General features: G+C 47.2%; 1 protein-coding gene across 1 annotated transcript; it reads right to left on the reverse strand.

Moving 5' to 3' along the window:
* Positions 1-896: 896 nt before the first annotated feature.
* LOC142900595 (AP2-associated protein kinase 1-like) lies at positions 897-18,667 on the reverse strand. The gene is made up of 21 exons (XM_076044978.1): positions 18,283-18,667; positions 17,559-17,752; positions 16,165-16,283; positions 14,505-14,613; positions 13,832-13,974; positions 13,632-13,753; positions 13,309-13,390; positions 13,045-13,177; positions 12,817-12,920; positions 12,652-12,734; positions 12,324-12,484; positions 11,601-11,725; positions 11,190-11,495; positions 10,573-10,739; positions 10,297-10,463; positions 10,123-10,212; positions 9,404-9,499; positions 9,210-9,317; positions 8,870-9,040; positions 8,669-8,776; positions 897-3,045 (listed from the first exon to the last, which is right to left on the reverse strand). Exons 2-21 carry the CDS (start codon positions 17,719-17,721, stop codon positions 2,447-2,449), a joined length of 3,156 nt encoding a protein of 1,051 aa, XP_075901093.1. The 5' UTR covers positions 17,722-17,752; positions 18,283-18,667; the 3' UTR covers positions 897-2,446.
* Between the last annotated feature and the right edge of the window lie 446 nt (positions 18,668-19,113).

A 19,113-nucleotide genomic window follows, 5' to 3' on the forward strand; every position in this document is an offset into this window, starting at 1 on the left:
TGTGCCTGACGGCCTCGGCTGCGTATTCTTTTGCTCGCCGGTGCGTTCGCAGACAGACTCGCCGCTCTTGTGGTCGGTGAAGTCACGAGGGCGTGTCCCAGCGTCGTGCCAGTGGCAGACAATAAAATTCGCAACCCAACCGTGATGCCACCAGGATGTGGAAGAGGTTGACACTCGCTCGTCGGCCAGCACAGAGGAAAATATCACTTAAGCCAACTTTAAGGCTTGTAAATTGAGCTCTGGGATTAAAGGGCAAACCACAAAGATTTTTTATGCATTCATTATAAATGTATAACTCAATATTAAACTTTTATTGCCCCTGGAAGTCTCAGCGATTCATGAAGCTGAAGAAGCTGAAGAAGCTGAAGGTTGTTTTCCACCTTCCTGACTGGTCCCCCAGAAATGGCCAAGAAAACTTTGTCAGGTGACATCTGGCTTCCTTTTTTTTTTTTAAAGTTAAATCAAAACATATCGCTCATCTTTCACACATGCTCGACTCGCCCCTTTTTCCTCCCTAAAGGGAAATTTTTCCTGCCTGAAGTTGGGCAGACGAACTGCAGGCTGATCCACCCGTGAAGCCGCAAACTCCACTCCTGAAGATTTTTATCTTTATTTTTCCATTTTATCTCCGCATTTCACTTAATCTGCACAATCTGCTGCGAATAAAGATAAGCTGTAGAAGAAAAAAAAAAAGCTCAATGCCGTTTACCTCACTGGATCAGATTACTCTGTTTGCTGCTGGCTTGCAGGAAGACAAAGCCGTCGACGTTCTCAGGGCCAAACTTTACTTAATAAGGTCAAAACTATAACGAGAGGAAGAGAAATGATGGATATGAAAAGGGGTGATGATAATAATAATAATAATAATAATAATAATAATAATAAGCAGAATGTGATCATCTTTACAGCCCTTTAATAAAACACTGTTTACCTTTTAGACTCATAATGAAGTAAAATACAAATACTGCAAGCAAAGCAATGAAGGTTTACAGGTTCACTTGGTTTAGCGCCTGACGAGGCAAAAGCAAATAATAAAAATAAAACAATATAAAAAGAACAGAAGCAGTTTTTCACATTAACAAAATAACAAAAAATATGTGGAGATACTTTTGCAAATACTTCGACTTGACACACTGAGATGTTGCTAAAATACAAACTGCAAAACACGATATGAGTCAAATACACTTCAAATACAACGTGGCAATGATTACTGTGCAATAATAATAATAATAATAATAATGGTAGAAAAAAAAAAAAGTTAATCAAGTACAAGAGCCTGCTGGGAGCTGCTGTTCGGTACTTGGTGCAAATGTCCCGCCGCCCTTTTTTTTTTTTGAGATTATTCACAGAGTGTTTCCAGTCACGGCGGGACAACACTGACAGCACAAACACAATCAGGCCTCCTGCCACCTCTTTGGCTCGCAGGGGCAAAATATTTGGTTCGGTGTGCAGCACAGCACAGCGCTGCGTGGACGCAAACAAGGTTAAAGGCACAATCCGTACGTTACGACGTGAGAGGAAAAAAAACCTGCCACGATTCTGAGATGAAAAACACAAATGCTAGAAGGCAGGAACAGAGTATTTTTGTTAATTGTGTAATATGTGTCTCTTTGAGATGAGAGCGAACCCATCAGAGAAAGACACCAAAAGTTCACCTTCATTCATATGGATTTAAAAAATGAAAAATGAAAAATGTCAAGGAGCAATCCTACAAAAATCACCTTCAGAAGAATCCGGAGTGCGTGCAAGGTGCTGCTCCTCACAAGGCAGGATTTGCAGATTTCAGCGGAACGTTTTCACTTCAACATGATGGAACTGGAGCGAACAAACCCTGCATAGTTTGAAACAGCTCACAGCAACATCTGCGGGTTGCTGCGAGTGGAATAAACACACTAGCCGACTGCTGCCAGGAGGAAAATGTGGCTTTTGTTGTTTTGTTATGTTTTTTACGAGTGGGTAAACTGTCCCTTTAAGAACTGCTTGGTTTCAACTCAGGCGTATTATGTAAAGTGCGAGAAGAAATGTTGCACTCACATGACTGAGGTAGGACTTTCAGTTTGAGTACACGCTGGTCAAAAAAAGGAAAATATACTAGTACTGCATCAATACTGACGATGGTAAATCAAAACAGGCAGCTCTATGGCTCCCTCTAGAGCAGAGGTGGGCAAACTACGGCACGGGGGCCAAATGCAGCCCATTAGGGTTTTTAATCTGGCCTGCCGAACTTGAAAAAATTATAGTAAAATAACAGTCCTAAAATAGCTGCATTTCATCCATTTTTTCCTGTTTTTGATTTCAATTAAAAAATTAAATCTAATTTAATTATTTAATATAATTTCAAAAAATACCTAAATACTGTTGGACAGATATCTTTTGTTGCAGAAAGTTTGCCCATCCCTGCTCTAGAGTTTTAGAAGAGCCTCGCCGTCTCGCCGTCTCGCCAGTGTCAAGGTTTCCCCTGAGAGCACCTGGGCTGAAAGGGCGCGGTGGTAAAGGGGTCCTCCAGGCTCCGCCCCACGATGGTCCAGGCGTGCAGGGGCCCGACGGCGACCGAGCCCACGGCGGCCTGCTGGCCGATCCGGGACACCACCCGGTGCACGGCCACCGGCTGCTGCAGCAGGGGCGTCTCCACGTGCACGTACGGCGCCCGGACGCCGGTGGCCGAGGAGGCCGGCAGCACGCGGTGCCCCGGCAAGGGCGCCCCCTGCTGCGCGTCCCGCTGAAACACGCGAGCGTTGCAGGAGACAGCGTTGTTGTTTTGCAGCTTCTTTCCGAACGGCGCCTGCAGGAAAACGTCACACGCGTCGGTGGGTTTGTGGGGCGTCTTGCTTTCCTTGGCGGCCGCTTTGAAGGGCGCCAGCTGGAAGACGTCACAGCTGAGTGGGCTGGGTGGGCGGGGCTCGGGCTGGGACGCGGCGCCGTGACGCTGAGGGCTCTTCCCGGCGGCATCGCTGGACTGCAGCCTCAGCCTGTGGTTCTCCTCTGCGACCTGCACAGCAGCCTTGGCACTTTGCAGCCCGTTTACGTCGGGCGCCCCCTGCAGGTCTGTTAGCCAAAGAAACGGGAATAAAGTCAGACAGATGATAACAGACATTCAGAAATGAAGGTGACAATGCATGAAATCATATCAAAGGTGAAAAAGCCAAGACAATGAAACAGAAAAGGATGATTTCACATTTTAAAATGTCAAGCAAAAGTAAAAGTAAGGAACACAGACACGCAAAGAAAACTTAGTTCAGAGGTTAAAAAATGAGTGGATAAAAAATGAAGCACATAAGTATTTTGGCAAATGATATGAAACTTTGGTGGGACGTGAAGTTAATGTCTGGTCTTACCTGAGAGGAATCATCCTGCTATATGAGCACAATAAGTCTTGGATTAAAGAATTAGACAGCAAAAAAAGCTCCTAAAAAAAATCATCACCAAGGATTAAACAAACTGCGTTGTTATGGTTTGGTTTGTTTTTTTTGGAAAAACACATAAAACCCTCAGTGCAACTCCACCAACTACTCATACGTAAGAGATTTGCGTTGTTAGCAGCTAATTTAGCAAAAAAAGAATTACAGAAGTAGCATCAAGTTTTTTTTTGGTAGTTTACATTTAGTTTTATATTAAAAATTTTCGCACCCAAAATAAAAATCAACATATATTCATAGAATATACAAACAAGAGATGAAAACCACTTTAAATTTGAGCTAATTGCTAAAATGTGGAAGACACCTGTTGAGTACATCGACACAACATTAAAAGCAATATGAACCCGGATGACCTTTGTTGAGTTGCATTGCTCATGACTTCGACCAACCCACCAATTAACACCCGAGGCCGTGACATTCACATTTGTATTTTATTTTCCATCCCGTTATAATTCTTTAATTATCTCACAAAAATAGAAGGAGCACACGATACCACAGCTCAGACGCAGGTTTGGAGAGGCATCTCCAAAAAAGAAAAAAAAAACACTCAATAGTTTCAGGTAATCGACACACGTCGTTTTTGGCAAAAAACAAACAGAGGGAAAATAATTACAAGGGGCTCCAGTTTCACATAAAGGACTAAAATCTTCACGACCTGCTCGGCTTCAGCGGTTACAACGTCGGCGGGGCGGCTACGGGGGGGGAAGAAGCTCGGCAAGTTGCATAGGTTCAAATGGAGACTGCAGAGGACGGGCGTATAATTCTGGGCAAGAATATCGAGGGAGACGACGAACAAAAACGGTTTGAGATCAGATTCTCAATTTTTCAATTTTGAGATGAATCGTTTCGAAAAGCGGCGACCGGACGTCAGGTCCTGCGAGTGCACGTGAAACTGGCGCACAAATGAAAAGATGAACAAAAATCACGACTACTCAGAACGATGTCTGAATGAGTGCTTGGCAAAATAACATAAAGCACTTTCAAAATGTTATTGGATATCGCTTTGTCACAAATGCTGAAGGAGATCCCGACCGCGACAACCGGGGAGCAGCAAAATAAATAATCAATCACTTTACTACTACTTGAGTGTCAAAGTGGTGGGAATATTGCTGTTTCGTGAGTGAAATTGGAAAGTTCACCTCAAAATATTTCTACTTTACACATTTTATTTCAGCTGCAACAGGTCTTCAAAGGAAGACAACTGACACAAAGGAACTATTTCCTTTTCATTTTTATCGCTCATTGGGAAGCTTCCAGGTGGGCGACTAGTTAACAAAGATTACTCATCGTTTTTCGCAGAATAAGAACTGATTTTGGAGTGAACTGTTCCTTTAATGCTGCCTCACATAATAAAGAATTTTGTGCACTTGATCGATTTAGGGGCCGTTTACACGAATACTACAGGTTTCTCTGAAAACGCACAGACAAAAACCACAAAGCGTTTTCGTGGTAATAATAATCTACGAAAACACTCTAACGAGCGATCTTTCTTTCTGTTCTCCGTGGTGCGAATGTTGTTAGCTAGCAGCTATTTCTTTAAACGGCGTGCTTCAGGTGTTTTTCTTCTTCCGCATTCAGGAAGTAAACTTGCGGCGCCACACCAGGCCTGGCATAGGTACTACAGTCGTTTCCAGCGTATACGTGTAAAAGGGATTTTTTTTTTATACGGCTTCATGTAAATGTACATTTTTTGGGTTTTTTTTGAGAGAGCATTTTTGAAAATTTGTGGTTTCAAAAATAATCCGTCTCCATGTAAGCGGCCCCTTATTGGGTGCGAGGGGGAGAATCAGGGTTGCAGACTTCTGCCAACAGGGGGAGCAATTTGCCAATGCGTTTCTGACGTAGCTCTGACTTCCTGAGAGAATTTGGGTGACGGGTTTTGGCGGAGGCGGGGCTGTGCTTTCAGAAGAGACTTTCTCGACGGTTGCAGGAAAAACGACAGCACAAGTAGGCTACTGGAGAAAGAAACGAAGGGGGCGGGGACACGCACACGTCCCGACGAAAAGAACCGACATCACGCACGCACGCGCACACTTATCGTAACACTGTACAGCAACACACGAGAACATGACGTTCGACGACACTGCCATGCTTTTTTTTTTTCCACACAAACTTCATGGTCACCAAAAATTCTAAACGAAGCTTCATCGAGCACAAGTTTCGAGGAAAGAAAACAAGAAAAGGCGGGAGAGAGAGAAAAAAAAGGTTTCTCGTTCACCGCAGTGGTGAGTTAAGGGGTCAGGAGGGCGCTCAGCTGCTTCGGATAGAAATAGAACCATGGGTCAGTACGTCTAAACAGACAAACAAACAAACAAAGTCAGGTTCTTTTCACAGAGGAGGAGGAACAGAAGGAACCTGATCTCTTGTCATCTAAATGATTGAGTGGAGCGACCAGTGTTCAGAGAACCGAGACAGAGAGAGAGAGAGAGAGAGAGAGAGAGAGAGAGAGAGGAAAAACTTTATCCACACATGGAATGAAATATATTCTTCAATATTATCCAGTAGTTACGGTGTTAAGAATCATAGAGATTTTTTTTCCTTATAATAATTATAGACTAATATTCATTTCTTACATTCATTCTCTAACACTCTATTCATATTAACATTTATTAACAGGAGAACAATGTCATTTTTCCATTCATATATTTATCTATATATAAATATACACGCAGTATATAGATATATATATGAGAATCCACAAGTGACGCAAAAATGCTTTTTTTTTCCCCACAACAAAGCTTGATGACAATGACTTCATATATACACGGAGAGATGTTGCTGTTGTAGTTGCAGTTGCTGCTGGATGAGTGGCCGCAGGGCGGCGCACGTCTATTTACACGACGTGGGAGTAAAACAAATGGCGGGAATGTGGGCAAGGATTGCACAGTGTGTGAGAGGGGCGTCGTGAGGTGGAGGATTAAAAAAAGAAAAAAAGAAATGAAAAATCGAGAGTTTGGTCTGGGCCAGTTTCTGACGAGCCCAGAAGTGGCGCTCCCTGGCCTCTCTGCAGATATATCCACATATAGGTGGCGCTACAGCAGCACGTCTTACCTACTACTTCCTATTACGCTTTCTAATTCAAATCATTGGGATGATTTCATGCACGCTCTACTGATATGGCACAACGCTCTAGGGTTCCGCCAAACTGAACTCTGTTGTATCGGAAACAGAAGCTCTGAGGTTCGCGGCGCGGCTACGACGCCGGAGGAGAAGCTGCAGCAGATGTCCAGATTGTTCTTGTCGTCGTGTGCAACCTTCACAGATCATTTCATGGCACTTTGGGGGAAAATTTCTGATCTTCAGCGCGTTAAACATTTTTGCCCTGGCAGATATTTTGTTTCCGGATTGACCGACCCATCGATCAGTAGCAGCTTTGAGTTCGTAAGCGGTGTCCAAACTTTTTTTCAATGGGGCCCAGATCAGATAATGTGAAAAGGCCCGCGGGCCAACACCGCAGAGATCGTGGAGATCGCACTCAGGTCCCGGTTTCCGTCTCGCTGCCAGCGGAGAAGTGCTGCCATCACGAGGTGAACAGAAAAATTGCAAAGTCAGCTTGTTTGATTAAATACCGAGTGGCGGGCCGCAAGGAACGCGTTTTCAGGGACAAACCGCCGGCCACTTAAAATCAGTTGGCGGGCCACAGTTGAGGGCCAGACTTTGGATATGCCTGTCTTAAGAGATATTTCCCATCAGCCCCAGCGGCGGGGGGACGGGACGTTGACGATACTGTGCAAATCAGGCTTCTTCCGAAAAACCTCATTGGAATAAATGCTCATTTAAACTTCTTCCATGGATTTCTTTTTTTTTTTTTTTTTTTAAATGTGCAAACAAAATCCGGAAAGGAGGTTTCAAAATCTATTTTTTCCCTTAAAAAAAAAAAAAGGCAAACCACGACAAATTCACTTGTGCACCATAATAACTACGACCACTTAAAACTATGCCTATTGTACATTACGACGATGATCTTCTATTGTTTGCTAGTAAGACATAATGCATTATTGTTCAAACAAACGGGACGGCGGTACTATATCTCCACTGACTGACTAGGGGGGCGAGTGCAGCGCGCCGGCGGACGACACAAAGATGCGAGTGAGAGAGATGGAGAAAGAGAGAGAGAGAGAGAGGATGTAGGTGAGAGGTGAGAGCGGGTGATAAGACGAGATGTGATGAGATGAGATGAGATGAGATGGGCCAGGACGTAAGGAGGAGGGAGTCATGTCACATGCGCGGCGGAGGTCGACGGATGCAGAAGCAGAAGAAGGAAGTTCGAACCAGAGCGAAGGCGGCAGCGGGGGAGGGGTGGGGTAGGTTGGTGGGAGTGGGGCGGGGCGGCTGAGGGGGGGTATGATGACACAGGTGGCTGCTGTTGTGTCTCGGCCAGTCTTTCGCCCGCCGCTACAGGTGGGTGGAGGGGCGTAGGGGGCTAGCAGGGGGGGAGGGGCCTACAAGTCGATGAGCTGGTCCACCAGCAGCATGGAGCGCGCCAAGCTGGGCAGGCTGGACTCAGAGCCGCCACTGTTACTACGCGAGTGGCCTCCTGAAACTGGCAGTGGGGGGGGGGGGGGGGGGGGGGGGCAAAGAGAGGAGAGCATAGCAGCCAGAGGCACAACAAGCAAAGAGAGAGAGAGATGAGGGAGGGAGGGAGAAAGAGAGAGGGAGAGAGAGAGAGAGAGAGAGAGAGAGAGAGAGAGAGAGAGAGAGAGAGAGAGGTCCAGGAAGAAGGAGGGAGAAGGGAGAGGGCAGAGTTTCCCCTTTAATCACACTGGTTAAAGCAAAAACATTTTAAAGGAACAGCTTGCGCAAGAATTCGGTCAAGGTGCACGACCTGGGAAAACTAGTAATAATAATCTTTAACGCTGTTGAGACGCCAATTTCAATGTTAAAGGTCCAGCGTGTAAATTAAAGGAAGTCCACCTGACAGCGCCTTTTGTATTTAGGTGCTGCAGGTGAGCCCTTGACACCCCTGTTGTATGTATGTTCAATGTATTTATGGGCAGTTGGTTCAACTTTTACCAATCTAAAAGTAAGAAATCAAGCCAAATCTTACACACTGGACCTTTAATGTAGGGGGCTCTTTTTTTTAGCGAACTGTTCCTTTAACCTTGAGGATGTTAAAAGAGAGCGCAGGCCTCCGATCCTCTTTCACAACTATTCAAACATTTCAGTGTTTTTAGGTTAAGCATGCAAATAAACAGCTTAGGAGGACCTTCTGGACTCAACTGTGCCTCCTGGTGGACAGTCTGATCGCTCACCTTGTGAATTCTTTCTCCCGGTCACGGGGATTGGATCAAACTCGTCCTCCGTGCCGGCCTCTGCGCTCGCTTGCTGGGGCTCGAGGTCTGAGATCAGAAGCGAGGAGTCTGCACGGAGGGAAACAAAAGGCGTTGGACCAAGAAAGAAAGAAAATCAAACAATTATCGCGTTACGTGGGCGAAATAAATCTTGCGGCTAACCTCCTTTTGGCTGCGTGGAGTCTCCAGACAGCAGGCTGAAATCATCCAGGACGGAGGCGGCGGAGGTGGGAGCCGAGGAGAGCGAGGAGGAGGCGCTGCCCGCCGCCGGAGCGGCAGACGGAGCGGAGATGAGGGAGCAGCCCAGCAGGGAGTCTTCTGCAGTCAGAGGGTCTGAAAGGAAGCAGTGGCAGTTCAGTACCCGGGACACAGGAACACGCAACTGTGTGTCTACAACCTCCAAGTCTGGAAGAAAACATGACTAGAACATCCGGGTCCACAGTGTGAAAACACCCCCAGCTGATCAAAGCAAGATGGAGCTGTGTTTGAAATGCACACACACCTTTCCCAGACTCCTCCACGGAGCCGCTGAAGGGGTCAGACAGTGACAGCAGGTCGGGGAGCATCAGCGAGGACGTGTCCGGAGACTTCAGTCCTTCAATCAGCTTCTCTGTAGTCAGAGGCATCAAAGGACTTTCTTATGCTACAGCTTATGATGATGTTTTAAGTAACGAACTCTCTGAGGAGATTATTTACCTGGCGCGTTGGACAGCTCGAGCGTACCGAAAGGATCCGGGACGACTAATAACGAAGTCCCCGAGTCCGAGTCAAGACTGCCGGCCGGCTTTTCAGCTGGGAGACAAGATGCACAATGTGTACAAAAGGCTGTTAAAACCAAATAAAGCAGACAAAGTCATTTACGGGATGTAGTGTGTTCAGTATATCTCTGTGCCTGTTGCGACATCACAAAGGGCTGATCTCCAGTACAGTGTTTAAGCGCACTCGTTCTGATAAAAGGCAGCGAAAGAAGAATTTCTGGTCGAAATCACCGACAGGATGGAGACACAGATGTTTGCTACAAAAAGCTGATAAAGTGAAAAAGTTGATGGCATTTAAACAAATCAAGTCTCCAAAACTTTATTGCAACTAAACTTAAAAAAAAAAAAAAATCCCGGATTTACTTTTCATAAACGCTGTAAAAAGCAATACAATTCCCAAGACACCTCTATTGCTGTTTGTGTGACGCGCTGAGGCAGCACTTGCTTCCCAAAAGCTTTCAGAATCTATCAGGTAAATGGACGGTGGAGTTAAGCCCCCTGGTGGACGTGATGGATTCAAACAGGGCGAAGAAGTTTTTTGACGGTGGGGATTTGATGCAAAGCCGTCTGATCTTCCAAAGGGCAAAACATGTCAGCAAATCTTAAAATCCTTTTCTTTCTGATGTCGCAGCGGGGGGGGGGGGGATCGGGACGCACCGCTTTCTTGAGACGAGCTGTCGGCAGCCAAGGCCTGCAGACCCGGTATCAACTCCACGCAGGATGTTTGTTCCAGTTCTGACGGTGCGTCTGGAAGGGGAGGAGGTAGTTTTAAAACCTGGACCTTCAGAGGAATTTGCATTAACGCGTGCGCAACGTGCGCAGGCTTTTTACCTGCAGGCTTCTTGTCCTCGTGTTTGACTTCCTCTGCAGGGAGGCTGGAAAAGGTGTCATCATCAAACGGGTTCCACAAGGCCTGTGCAGCGCCGTTCCCCGCTGTTACCGCTTTTCTTTGGTCCTGCGCTGCGTCACCCGGCTGGGCGGCGCCGGCTTCAGGCGACCTACGAGAGCAGGAAAAAAAACAGAAAGGAAAGAAAAAAATGAAAGAATGACGTGAGTGAAAGATTCCAGGATGTTTCTGGTTTGTTCCAATGATGCAGCAGCACTTACTGGTCCAGGCCAGTGTTTCCATTAGTTCCTTGTGGCTGCAGTGGGCTTTCGGTCACTGGGACTGGACCCCCGCTGCTGGCTGCAGCTGCTGCTGCTGCTGCTGCTGCTGCAACATCGCTGGGCTGGCGTTGGTGGCCTTCGCCCGTCTTTGGAGAAGCAGGTGGAGACTGATGTCCAAACAAAGATAGATAGATACTTTATTGATCTCCAGGAGAAATTTGCATTTACAACAGCTTGAAAAGGGAACAAATGTAATAAAAGGCATTCATGGTGTTCTAAATCTAAACAATAGTATAAGAAGAGATAGAAGTACGGTAAAAATTTAAAATAGAAATAAAAAAATTGTGTGTGTCATACGGTTGTGCAATGTGGTAGTATGTATACACTTAAAGACAATGGCATTGATATTGATAAAATCGTAGCAATTCCCACTCCTAGGAAAAACTGTAATCCTTCATTAGTCATGTAATTAAAAAGCAAAAAATTAGAACAGCTGTGGCACACTTTTCATATGACAGATATAAATAAATAAATGCTGGCAGAGGAAAAAAATCATCTGTTCTGACGCGTGTCCAGCGACGGTGACGGAGTTGATGCCGAGCGACAGGAACACTCACCGTCTCCGCTGCCTCCTGGCTGACCGTGCCGGTGGAGGGCGGAGCCTGGACGGCAGGCGGCTCAGCGGCCGGCTGAGCGGCGGGCGGCGGCACAGCTTTGCTGGGCGACGGCTGAGCGGCAGGCGGCTGAGCCTGACCCGGCAGCTTGCGTCGAGCCGGGCGCTGCGGCGCGGCCGGGCTAGGCGGAGCCTGTTGCTGTGCCGCTGGCTGCGCTTGTGGTTTGACGTCAGCTTTGGTTGCAGGTGACACGACGGCTGCTGCTGCTGCTGCTGCTGCCGCTGTCTCTGGTCCTGAGGCGGCTGCAGGCTGCAACCACAGCATTATTGAATCAGCATCTTTGATGTCTTGGATGGAAAAATGTTGCCATTTGAATTCAATTTGCAGCTTTGATGATAATGCATTAATATGAACCTGCTTCTGCGGCGCTGCTGCTGCCTGACCCAGATTGTTTTGTGGCTGGACGAGCGGCGCGACACTAGTCTGAGCCTTCTGAGACTGCAGAGCTGCAGCTGGCTGCGAGAGGTCCAGGCTGACTCCTGCGGGACGTCACGTGTGCACAGACAGCAATTTTATTTTTTTTAAGCAATTACATTTCAAAAGATACACAACTACATAAATATGAAGAAATGTAAGAATTATACAGAAGAATCACAATCACAGCTGCGTTTGCATTCGTTTGAATTGTGCAAAACCTACATATCGCAATAAAAAAAATGGTCATGGAAACACCTAAACATGGAAAAACCTCTCGAATACGGCTAAAAGTTTTGACGCTCTCATGAGGTGGTTTTCCATTGCAATTGCACTTTGTCGGAATTTAGAAATGTTGCTTTTATTTTGCGAAAAAATGTAATGGAAACCCAGCTACTCTTGAAACATCCTGTAGAGGGAGATGACATTAGGTGTTGGCTGACAAAGGACTGCGAGGTGATTAGTCACAGGTCTGCGCTCAGCTTGCTTTAATTTGCGCGAGTCTTAACCTGCACACTGGATCGGTTTCCTTCAGAGATTTGCGCAATTCAACACGTGCACCGAGGATTAGAGGGATTCCTTCCTTTCGTGCGCCGCGTCTTAATTCGCGAGCCTGATTTTGTTTCGCCCCGGCACGGAGAGGCGACCGATGGCCGTACTCACCCACGGGCTGAGCCGCAACGCCGGGAAGGTTCGCACGCTTGCGAGGGGTGAGGGCGGCAGGCTGGATGGGGAGGATCCCCGCCGCGGCCTGAGTGTGCACGGCCTTGGGCCTCTGGCGGGGGGTGATGGAGGTCTCGGTGGTGGGGATCGGATCCGTCAGTCTGGCAGCAAACACAGCACGTTGGCCGTCTTGTTAACCAGCACAATTACTTTCAAAGACTCAAAACAATTGCTGGATGCAGTTTGAGATGTGAAAAAAGCTAGTGTTAGTGCAGCTTTAGTGCAGCTTTAATGCAGCTTTAATGCAGCGTCAGCCGGCCGTGCTTGCCTGGGTTTGTTCTGGCTCTTCTTTGCTGCAGCAGCTTCGCTCGCTTTGATTGGCTCCGGTAGTTTAGAAGGAATCTGAGAATTCTAGACGGGCGAATGAAAATACTTGCAGTCAGAGGTTATGGTGAGGTTTTTTTTTTTTCAGCCGCAGCAGATTCAGACTGACCTTCGCATTCTGAACTGGGCAGGTCCGCTGAGCGAGTTTAAAAGCAAAGTGAGAGACCTGGTAGATATCTGGTCTTTTGTCGGGGTCTGGCTCCAGCATGTATCCTGTGGGGGGTGGGGGGAAAATAAAAAGAGTGAGATTCAAGAATTAGAGGAAAGAACAAAAACCTTGACGCTCACAATTTAGCCATGAGTGCAAGAGCGAATAAATGAACTCAAAGGTACTGACGGATGAGACAGTGCAGGTCATAGGAGTAGCGCGAGTTGTCTGGAATGGTGAAGCTGCCGTCGCAGATGGCCACCTGGCTCTCACCGAAGGGCAGCGTGAAGAAGCACAACTTGTACAGCAGACAGCCGAGCGCCTGGAGGAGACGCCGCAGGTGTCACACCAGGACAGAGGAGGCGGCAGACGCCAAAAAATCAACACACCAAACCACCGGCCCGGTGTGAGAACACGGAAGCCTTCATTATGTCACCCATTATCATCACTCACCCAGATATCTGCCTTTGTAGTGATGATCTTGTTGTTGTACAGGTTCACCATCTCGGGAGCGCGATATGATAAAGTTGTGTATCTGAGACAGAGCAGGCAGACACATTTAACGTAGACAAAGAAAATCCAGATCCATACCGAGCATCAATTAACCGTTGCAGTCAAAATAAGTCCTTTATGCACATTTACACAATTTGGTTGAGCCATGACGAGGCCACAAACATCAACTTCCACACATCCATCTGTCCTGCAATACAGATGAGGGAGTGACATGTTCACTGGCAACCTCAACAAACAACTACATGTAAAAAAGAGCCACAAACTTTTTGATCTCCTCCTCCACGGAGGCCACTCCCTCGGCCTGCGGGCTCTGGAACCTGTTGGTGGCGCTGCCAAAGTCGCACAGCACATAGTGGCCCTTGTCGTGCAGGAGGATGTTCTCCACCTGTCAACGCAACAAGGCACGAGAGTCACGGCGTGCACAAACTGGCACGGTGCGGCGCAACGCGGCCAAGCGTGTCACCTTCAGGTCCCTGTGGACGATGGGCGTCTTGCGCTGGTGCAGCTGGGCGACGGCGTCGCAGGTGTCGCAGAAGATCTGCAGCACCTCGGCCTCGGTGAAGCCCGTCTGCAGCCGCTGGTTCATTAGGTTGACCACCTGACCACCTGAGGCAACAAAAATGGGTCAAACATGAGGAAATATAGAGCGCGATATAAGAAAAAAACTAATTAGATGACCAGACAGCAGCATATTTAGCCCTCTGTCTGCAGCTTCAAGCCTGCTTGCCCTTTGTGATGTCATAAAGGGCTGATATGCAGCGCTTTGCGTCCTCGAACACACTTTCCAAAACAGTGAGCAAGCATGAGGCTTGTCTCACTGGAGAAGGAGTTCGCTGATGGGCTACAGACAGAGATTAATGACAAGAAAATACTGACAAAGCAAATTTTGCACAACAAAATAGCTTTGGCGTTTTTGTTTTGGCACATTTTTGACGGGGAAATGAGTCCTGGTTGGACGATAAGAATCTTGAGGCATCACATTTAATCCCAGAGAAATTACAAAGATTATAATGATAAATTATTATGGAATATTGTGCGACGTAGACCAATTAACAACATGATCCGCTAATTACGTGACAGTGGGAAATTAAGCCCATTCAATTCTAAAAAGTTCTAAAACAACGGTCACCACTTGCCCTTGCAGAAGTCCATCAGTATGAAAACCTCCCACACGTCCCTCGACCCCATGGCGGTGACACTGGAGTCCAGGTAACCCACTATGTTCTTGTGACCCACCAGATCTTTCTGGAAAAAAAAAACAAACACAGACACACACAAATAAAATATCAGGAGCATCAACAAAGTCACAACCCTGACGCGTTAGGACGATCGCTGTGGTCGTCACCTGCAGAGGGAGCTGCAGCAAAGACGGCCGCCTCAAAAGTAAGGACATAAACTCCGAACTAGGTATGCTAACAATTAATGGATTATTGATTAATTGTCAATTAAGAATTTAATAAATTAATTTAGATTAGTCACCATTAATTGAAGATTTTTTGTTCTCTGATGGCAGGCGACATGGTGGCGCAGTGTTTAGCACTGCCGCCTCACAGCAAGAAGGTCATGGGTTCGATTCCGGGCCTGGGGCCTTTCTGTGTGGAGTTTTTATGTTCTCCCCATGTCGGCGTGGGTTCCCTCCGGGTTCTCCGGCTTCCTCCCACACTCCAAAAACATGCATGTGAGGTCAATTGAACACTCTGAATTGTCCGTAGGTGTGCATGTGAATGTGAATGGTTGTTTGTCTCCATGTAGCCCTGCGATGAACTGATTTCAGATGGGGAATGTGACTCCAGGTTCTCCCGGTGCTGCTTCTCAAAGGTAAATCTGCGCCTGAGCCATTACACTGTGTACAGTTTCTATTATTCAGCAGCATGTTTACACACTTGACCACTTTTTAGTCATCACTAACCCTAACCCTGCCTGAAAGTTTTTTTGGCATAAAAGAATAAAATATTTGTTTCAGTCGACGGATTTCTGCGCCTGTCTGAAAAAAAATCCACAATCCACTGATGAAATATTTATAGTTTTGGTTTTTTAAGACATAAAATGTTTCATATTCAGCATATTTTTTTTAACCAACCATCCCCCTTTTATCCAGCTAATAACCAAAACTCTCCTGGTTTGCTAGAAACCATGAAGAGAAAGAACAGACGTCCTCTTTGAGCTGTTTTAAAAGCAAATGGCAACGTGGCTGTTCTGCCCATTATCAGTGGAAACAATTTCTATTATTATCAATCTGCTAGTTTTCTTTATAGTTTTCCTTATATCTGTAAATAATCTACTTACAGGATTAATCATGACAATTACTGATGAAGAACTATCAGATTCTCTGCTGATAACAAAAGACGGTCCTCACACTCAGAACACAGAAACGGTCCATTTGACAAACCTCAAACATCTATTGTTCTGTTCAATGATAACAATGAAAAAAAAAAGAAAGCCATCCAGAACAAGATGGCGCATCAGTAATTGATGTCCACACAAACGCTTCCAAATCCCTCACTCTTGAAGGCGTCTCGAGAGGAGAGAGGAACGTGTAAGACAACACTATGAAAACAAAGGCACACCGAGGGCCAGATGAATAAACACAGGACGACCCTGCCGAGGGCCGGCCCGTAAACCAAATCACCAACAGTTCTTACATCTTTTGCAACTATGCTGAATTTGAGTTTGTTTCATCGACGCAAAGGAGAGGTGCAATATCACACGTTTTCAAGACGCCCTCGTGTGTGGCTTTAACCACGGAAAACCGCGTGCGCTCAGGCAGGAAGGCGAGCGTTGTTTTCTGCAACTCACCATGATTTGGATCTCGCATTTGCACACCTGCAGGTCGTGCTCATTGTTGACGTACATCCTCTTCAGGGCGCAGCGCACCCCTTGGTTCATTCGCACCAGGAACACAATTGCAAATCCCCCTGGAGGGTTTAGGAAAAAAAAGGGGGAGCAAATTAAAAGGTGGCAGACGTCATTCGAAAATCAGGACTGCCGACCTGCGGGATGAAATTCCTGCACGGCATCGGATCGTTTAATAAAACTGCAGCGTGACGCCTCATGCAAAACGTCAGAGGGCATCGAAATGTTGGTCTGATGCTAAATCGCAACACTTGATTGCTTTTGCCGTTGTTACGCTGAACCAAATGGTGCAGCCTTATAGTGTTATGTATTAGTCATGCCATAGCTGCAGGGTTCACATGGAGGCCTACATTGAGGCCTAGCCATCTGGTACAGCTCAGACCTCAAATTCACTTTGCTGAGTTTTGGCTGTCACCGAGTCAACTATTTCAGGCAGCTCGAAACGGCATCTCTGAAACTGGCGTGTGTGAAATTGTGTTGCGCGGCGGTGTTACCCGCCTGCAGGGAATGCCTGCGGACACAGGTGGAGGTTCACGGTTTGCACCTCTGATGCAAAGCGATGCGCCGTAGAGCAATTGCAGTTTCACAACAACGTCCTCCCTTTGCCAGCTCACTTAGATTCTATATTTAGTCGTGCATTTTCATTTGGACGTAAGCAGTTTACAGACGAGTGATTTGGCCTAAACAGTACGAATACAACAATAACAACAAGGCAGGTTTCCAGCTTTAAACTGATGACTCGATTGGACTTTGTTTTGCTCCGGTGCCGGCCTCTGCTTCTGCATCAGCCATTTGGTGCTGACCACCAACATTCCTAAAAAAGAGCACAGTGTCCAATATCTAGAGGCAGATGCAACATTTCTGCATCCATCCATCCATCATATCCATGTGCTGCACAACAAATCTGTTTGTTTGTTTTGTTTTTTAGCTCAAATAACTGACTGCCGCAGCTACGCAGCATACTGTGAGTGTAAATCTCTTGGAATCACACACACACACACACACACACACACACACACACACACACACACACACACACACACACACACACACACACACACACACACACAACAGAGGAAAATGCTGCGTTGCTCGAGGGAAAGCAGTGCGGCCTAGGTCTGAATTTTTACATCCAGGAAACCGCTCCATCCATTCCTAAATGGGGATGGCACAGGGCTACGTCCCAGCTCTGTCACGTGACTCGTCGTGCATCTGACTGGAGCGTGCAGGACGCTCAAGGATCAACAGAATACGCATGACAAAAAAACAAAAACGGGGGTATAAAAAAAAAAGGGCATCATCATCATCATCATCACCCCGAGCAGCGCAGTTCTCACCTTCGGCAATGATCTCCTCCACGGTGACCTGGTGCCGCCCGACGGCGAAGCTCCTGCCAATGAAATTCCCGCCCGCATGACTGGACCCGGAGGAGCTGCCGCCACCTCCAGAACCGGGCCCGGAGCTCACCAACTCGCGACGGGAATCGAAGAACTTCCTCATGGTGCCGAGGCGACAGGAGGAGTGTTTGTGACTTCAATCACACACAGAGAGACACACACACACACATTCACGTCAGAACAGCTCGCTTCCCCCCACCGCACCGACGGTAACGCATCGGTCAGACGGTGCACCCAACGAACCAGACCTCGCATCCAGCCAGTCTACGTCCAGTCACAAAACATGCACTGATGCATCTGGCCGCGGCGACGACGATGTTGAGACAACCCAGATCCCTTTCCCCCTCTATCTGTGTGAGGCACATTTCCCCCATTGGCTTTCAAACGCAAGTCAGTTGGTGATTGCTAGAGCGGTTGCGAATAAGTGTTATGTAAGTGAATTACACCACCCAGGAGGCTAAAGCATCTCCGGAGAAAGTATTTTCTTTAGCTATCTATCCAGCTGTTCGTGACTGGCTGGCTGCTGCGGTTGGAGCAGGGGAAAAAGCGTTTAGGGTCCCTCTGCATCTCGCCCAGCCATTACGAAGCTAGAGCTAAGTGCTAGCCACTTACGCGCTATGACATTTCGCGTAAGGTTATCCAGGTTATCCTCAGAAGATAATACCTCCGGATGCGATGAATCCGACGGGGAACTTGCGTGATAGCCTCGCCCGGAAAAATCTTCCCATCCTTGGTCAAATGGAGCCAACCGTGTGGTGACACATAGCTGCCCGTCAGAGCCCTTTAATAGCTCCCATTCGCGTGAAAACTGTTATTTTCTTTCGGCTTGCTAACGCATTAGCGCGATGCAGTCTTTCGCCAACGCAAATTAGGCGACGTGTCCGTGAGGAGAGCAGAGCTGTCGTTTGACGTGACTGTGGCGGCGGTGGGGAAATCTGACATCTACCAAAACATTCGGGGAGCGGGTTCAGCCCTGCCACCTAATCTCTGCAACCACAGCAATCTTTGACTGCCAGCGATATCGCAACATCCTAGCTGTTGCTGTTGACGCGAGGGCGGAATTGTGGGTAATGGAGTTCTGGACCTTCCTCTGCTTCCCCTCCCCCTCGTCGATGAGGTCATATGCGGCGTTCGAGGCGTGTCGCTCACTTGCGAGCAGCGTTGAATATCGGCGTTGTCTGTCCACTGAGGACGTTGTGGACAAAGTGGTCCTTTGTGAGGGGCGAAAGGCAGCTAATCGATGCTACGGAGGCCGCAGAAAAGTACACAGATAATGTCATACACGTTTTAAGCCGATTAAGGTATATGTTAACTGAGTTAGTGGTGCAACAACAAATAGAATAGAAGTTAACAAATAACAGACATTGACTCCCGGTCGTTGGCCTTCCCAGAATGTTTCCACCGTCCAGCAGGTGGTGCTCTAATCGGCACCAGTTGGTTTGGAATGTGCTATTTTGGAACGTTAGTTCACACTATCATGTTTTGTACCAAATAA

Source organism: Nelusetta ayraudi, unplaced genomic scaffold (genome assembly GCF_046127955.1).
Source record: "Nelusetta ayraudi isolate G7.1 ecotype Tasmania unplaced genomic scaffold, CSIRO-AGI_Nayr_v1 ptg000083l, whole genome shotgun sequence".
NCBI lineage: Eukaryota > Metazoa > Chordata > Actinopteri > Tetraodontiformes > Monacanthidae > Nelusetta > Nelusetta ayraudi.

What these genes read in the sequence shown, in the direction of transcription:
- LOC142900595 (XM_076044978.1), bottom strand. Translation starts at nt 17,721, where the DNA reads ATGAGGAAGTTCTTCGATTCCCGTCGCGAGTTGGTGAGCTCCGGGCCC. An exon ending in TCGTCCACAGGGACCTGAAG is followed by an intron (nt 13,754 to 13,831) that starts GTGACACGCTTG and finishes TTGCGTTGACAG; the next exon opens with GTGGAGAACATCCTCCTGCA. An exon ending in CAGCAGCGCCGCAGAAGCAG is followed by an intron (nt 11,496 to 11,600) that starts GTTCATATTAAT and finishes CTGTGGTTGCAG; the next exon opens with CCTGCAGCCGCCTCAGGACC.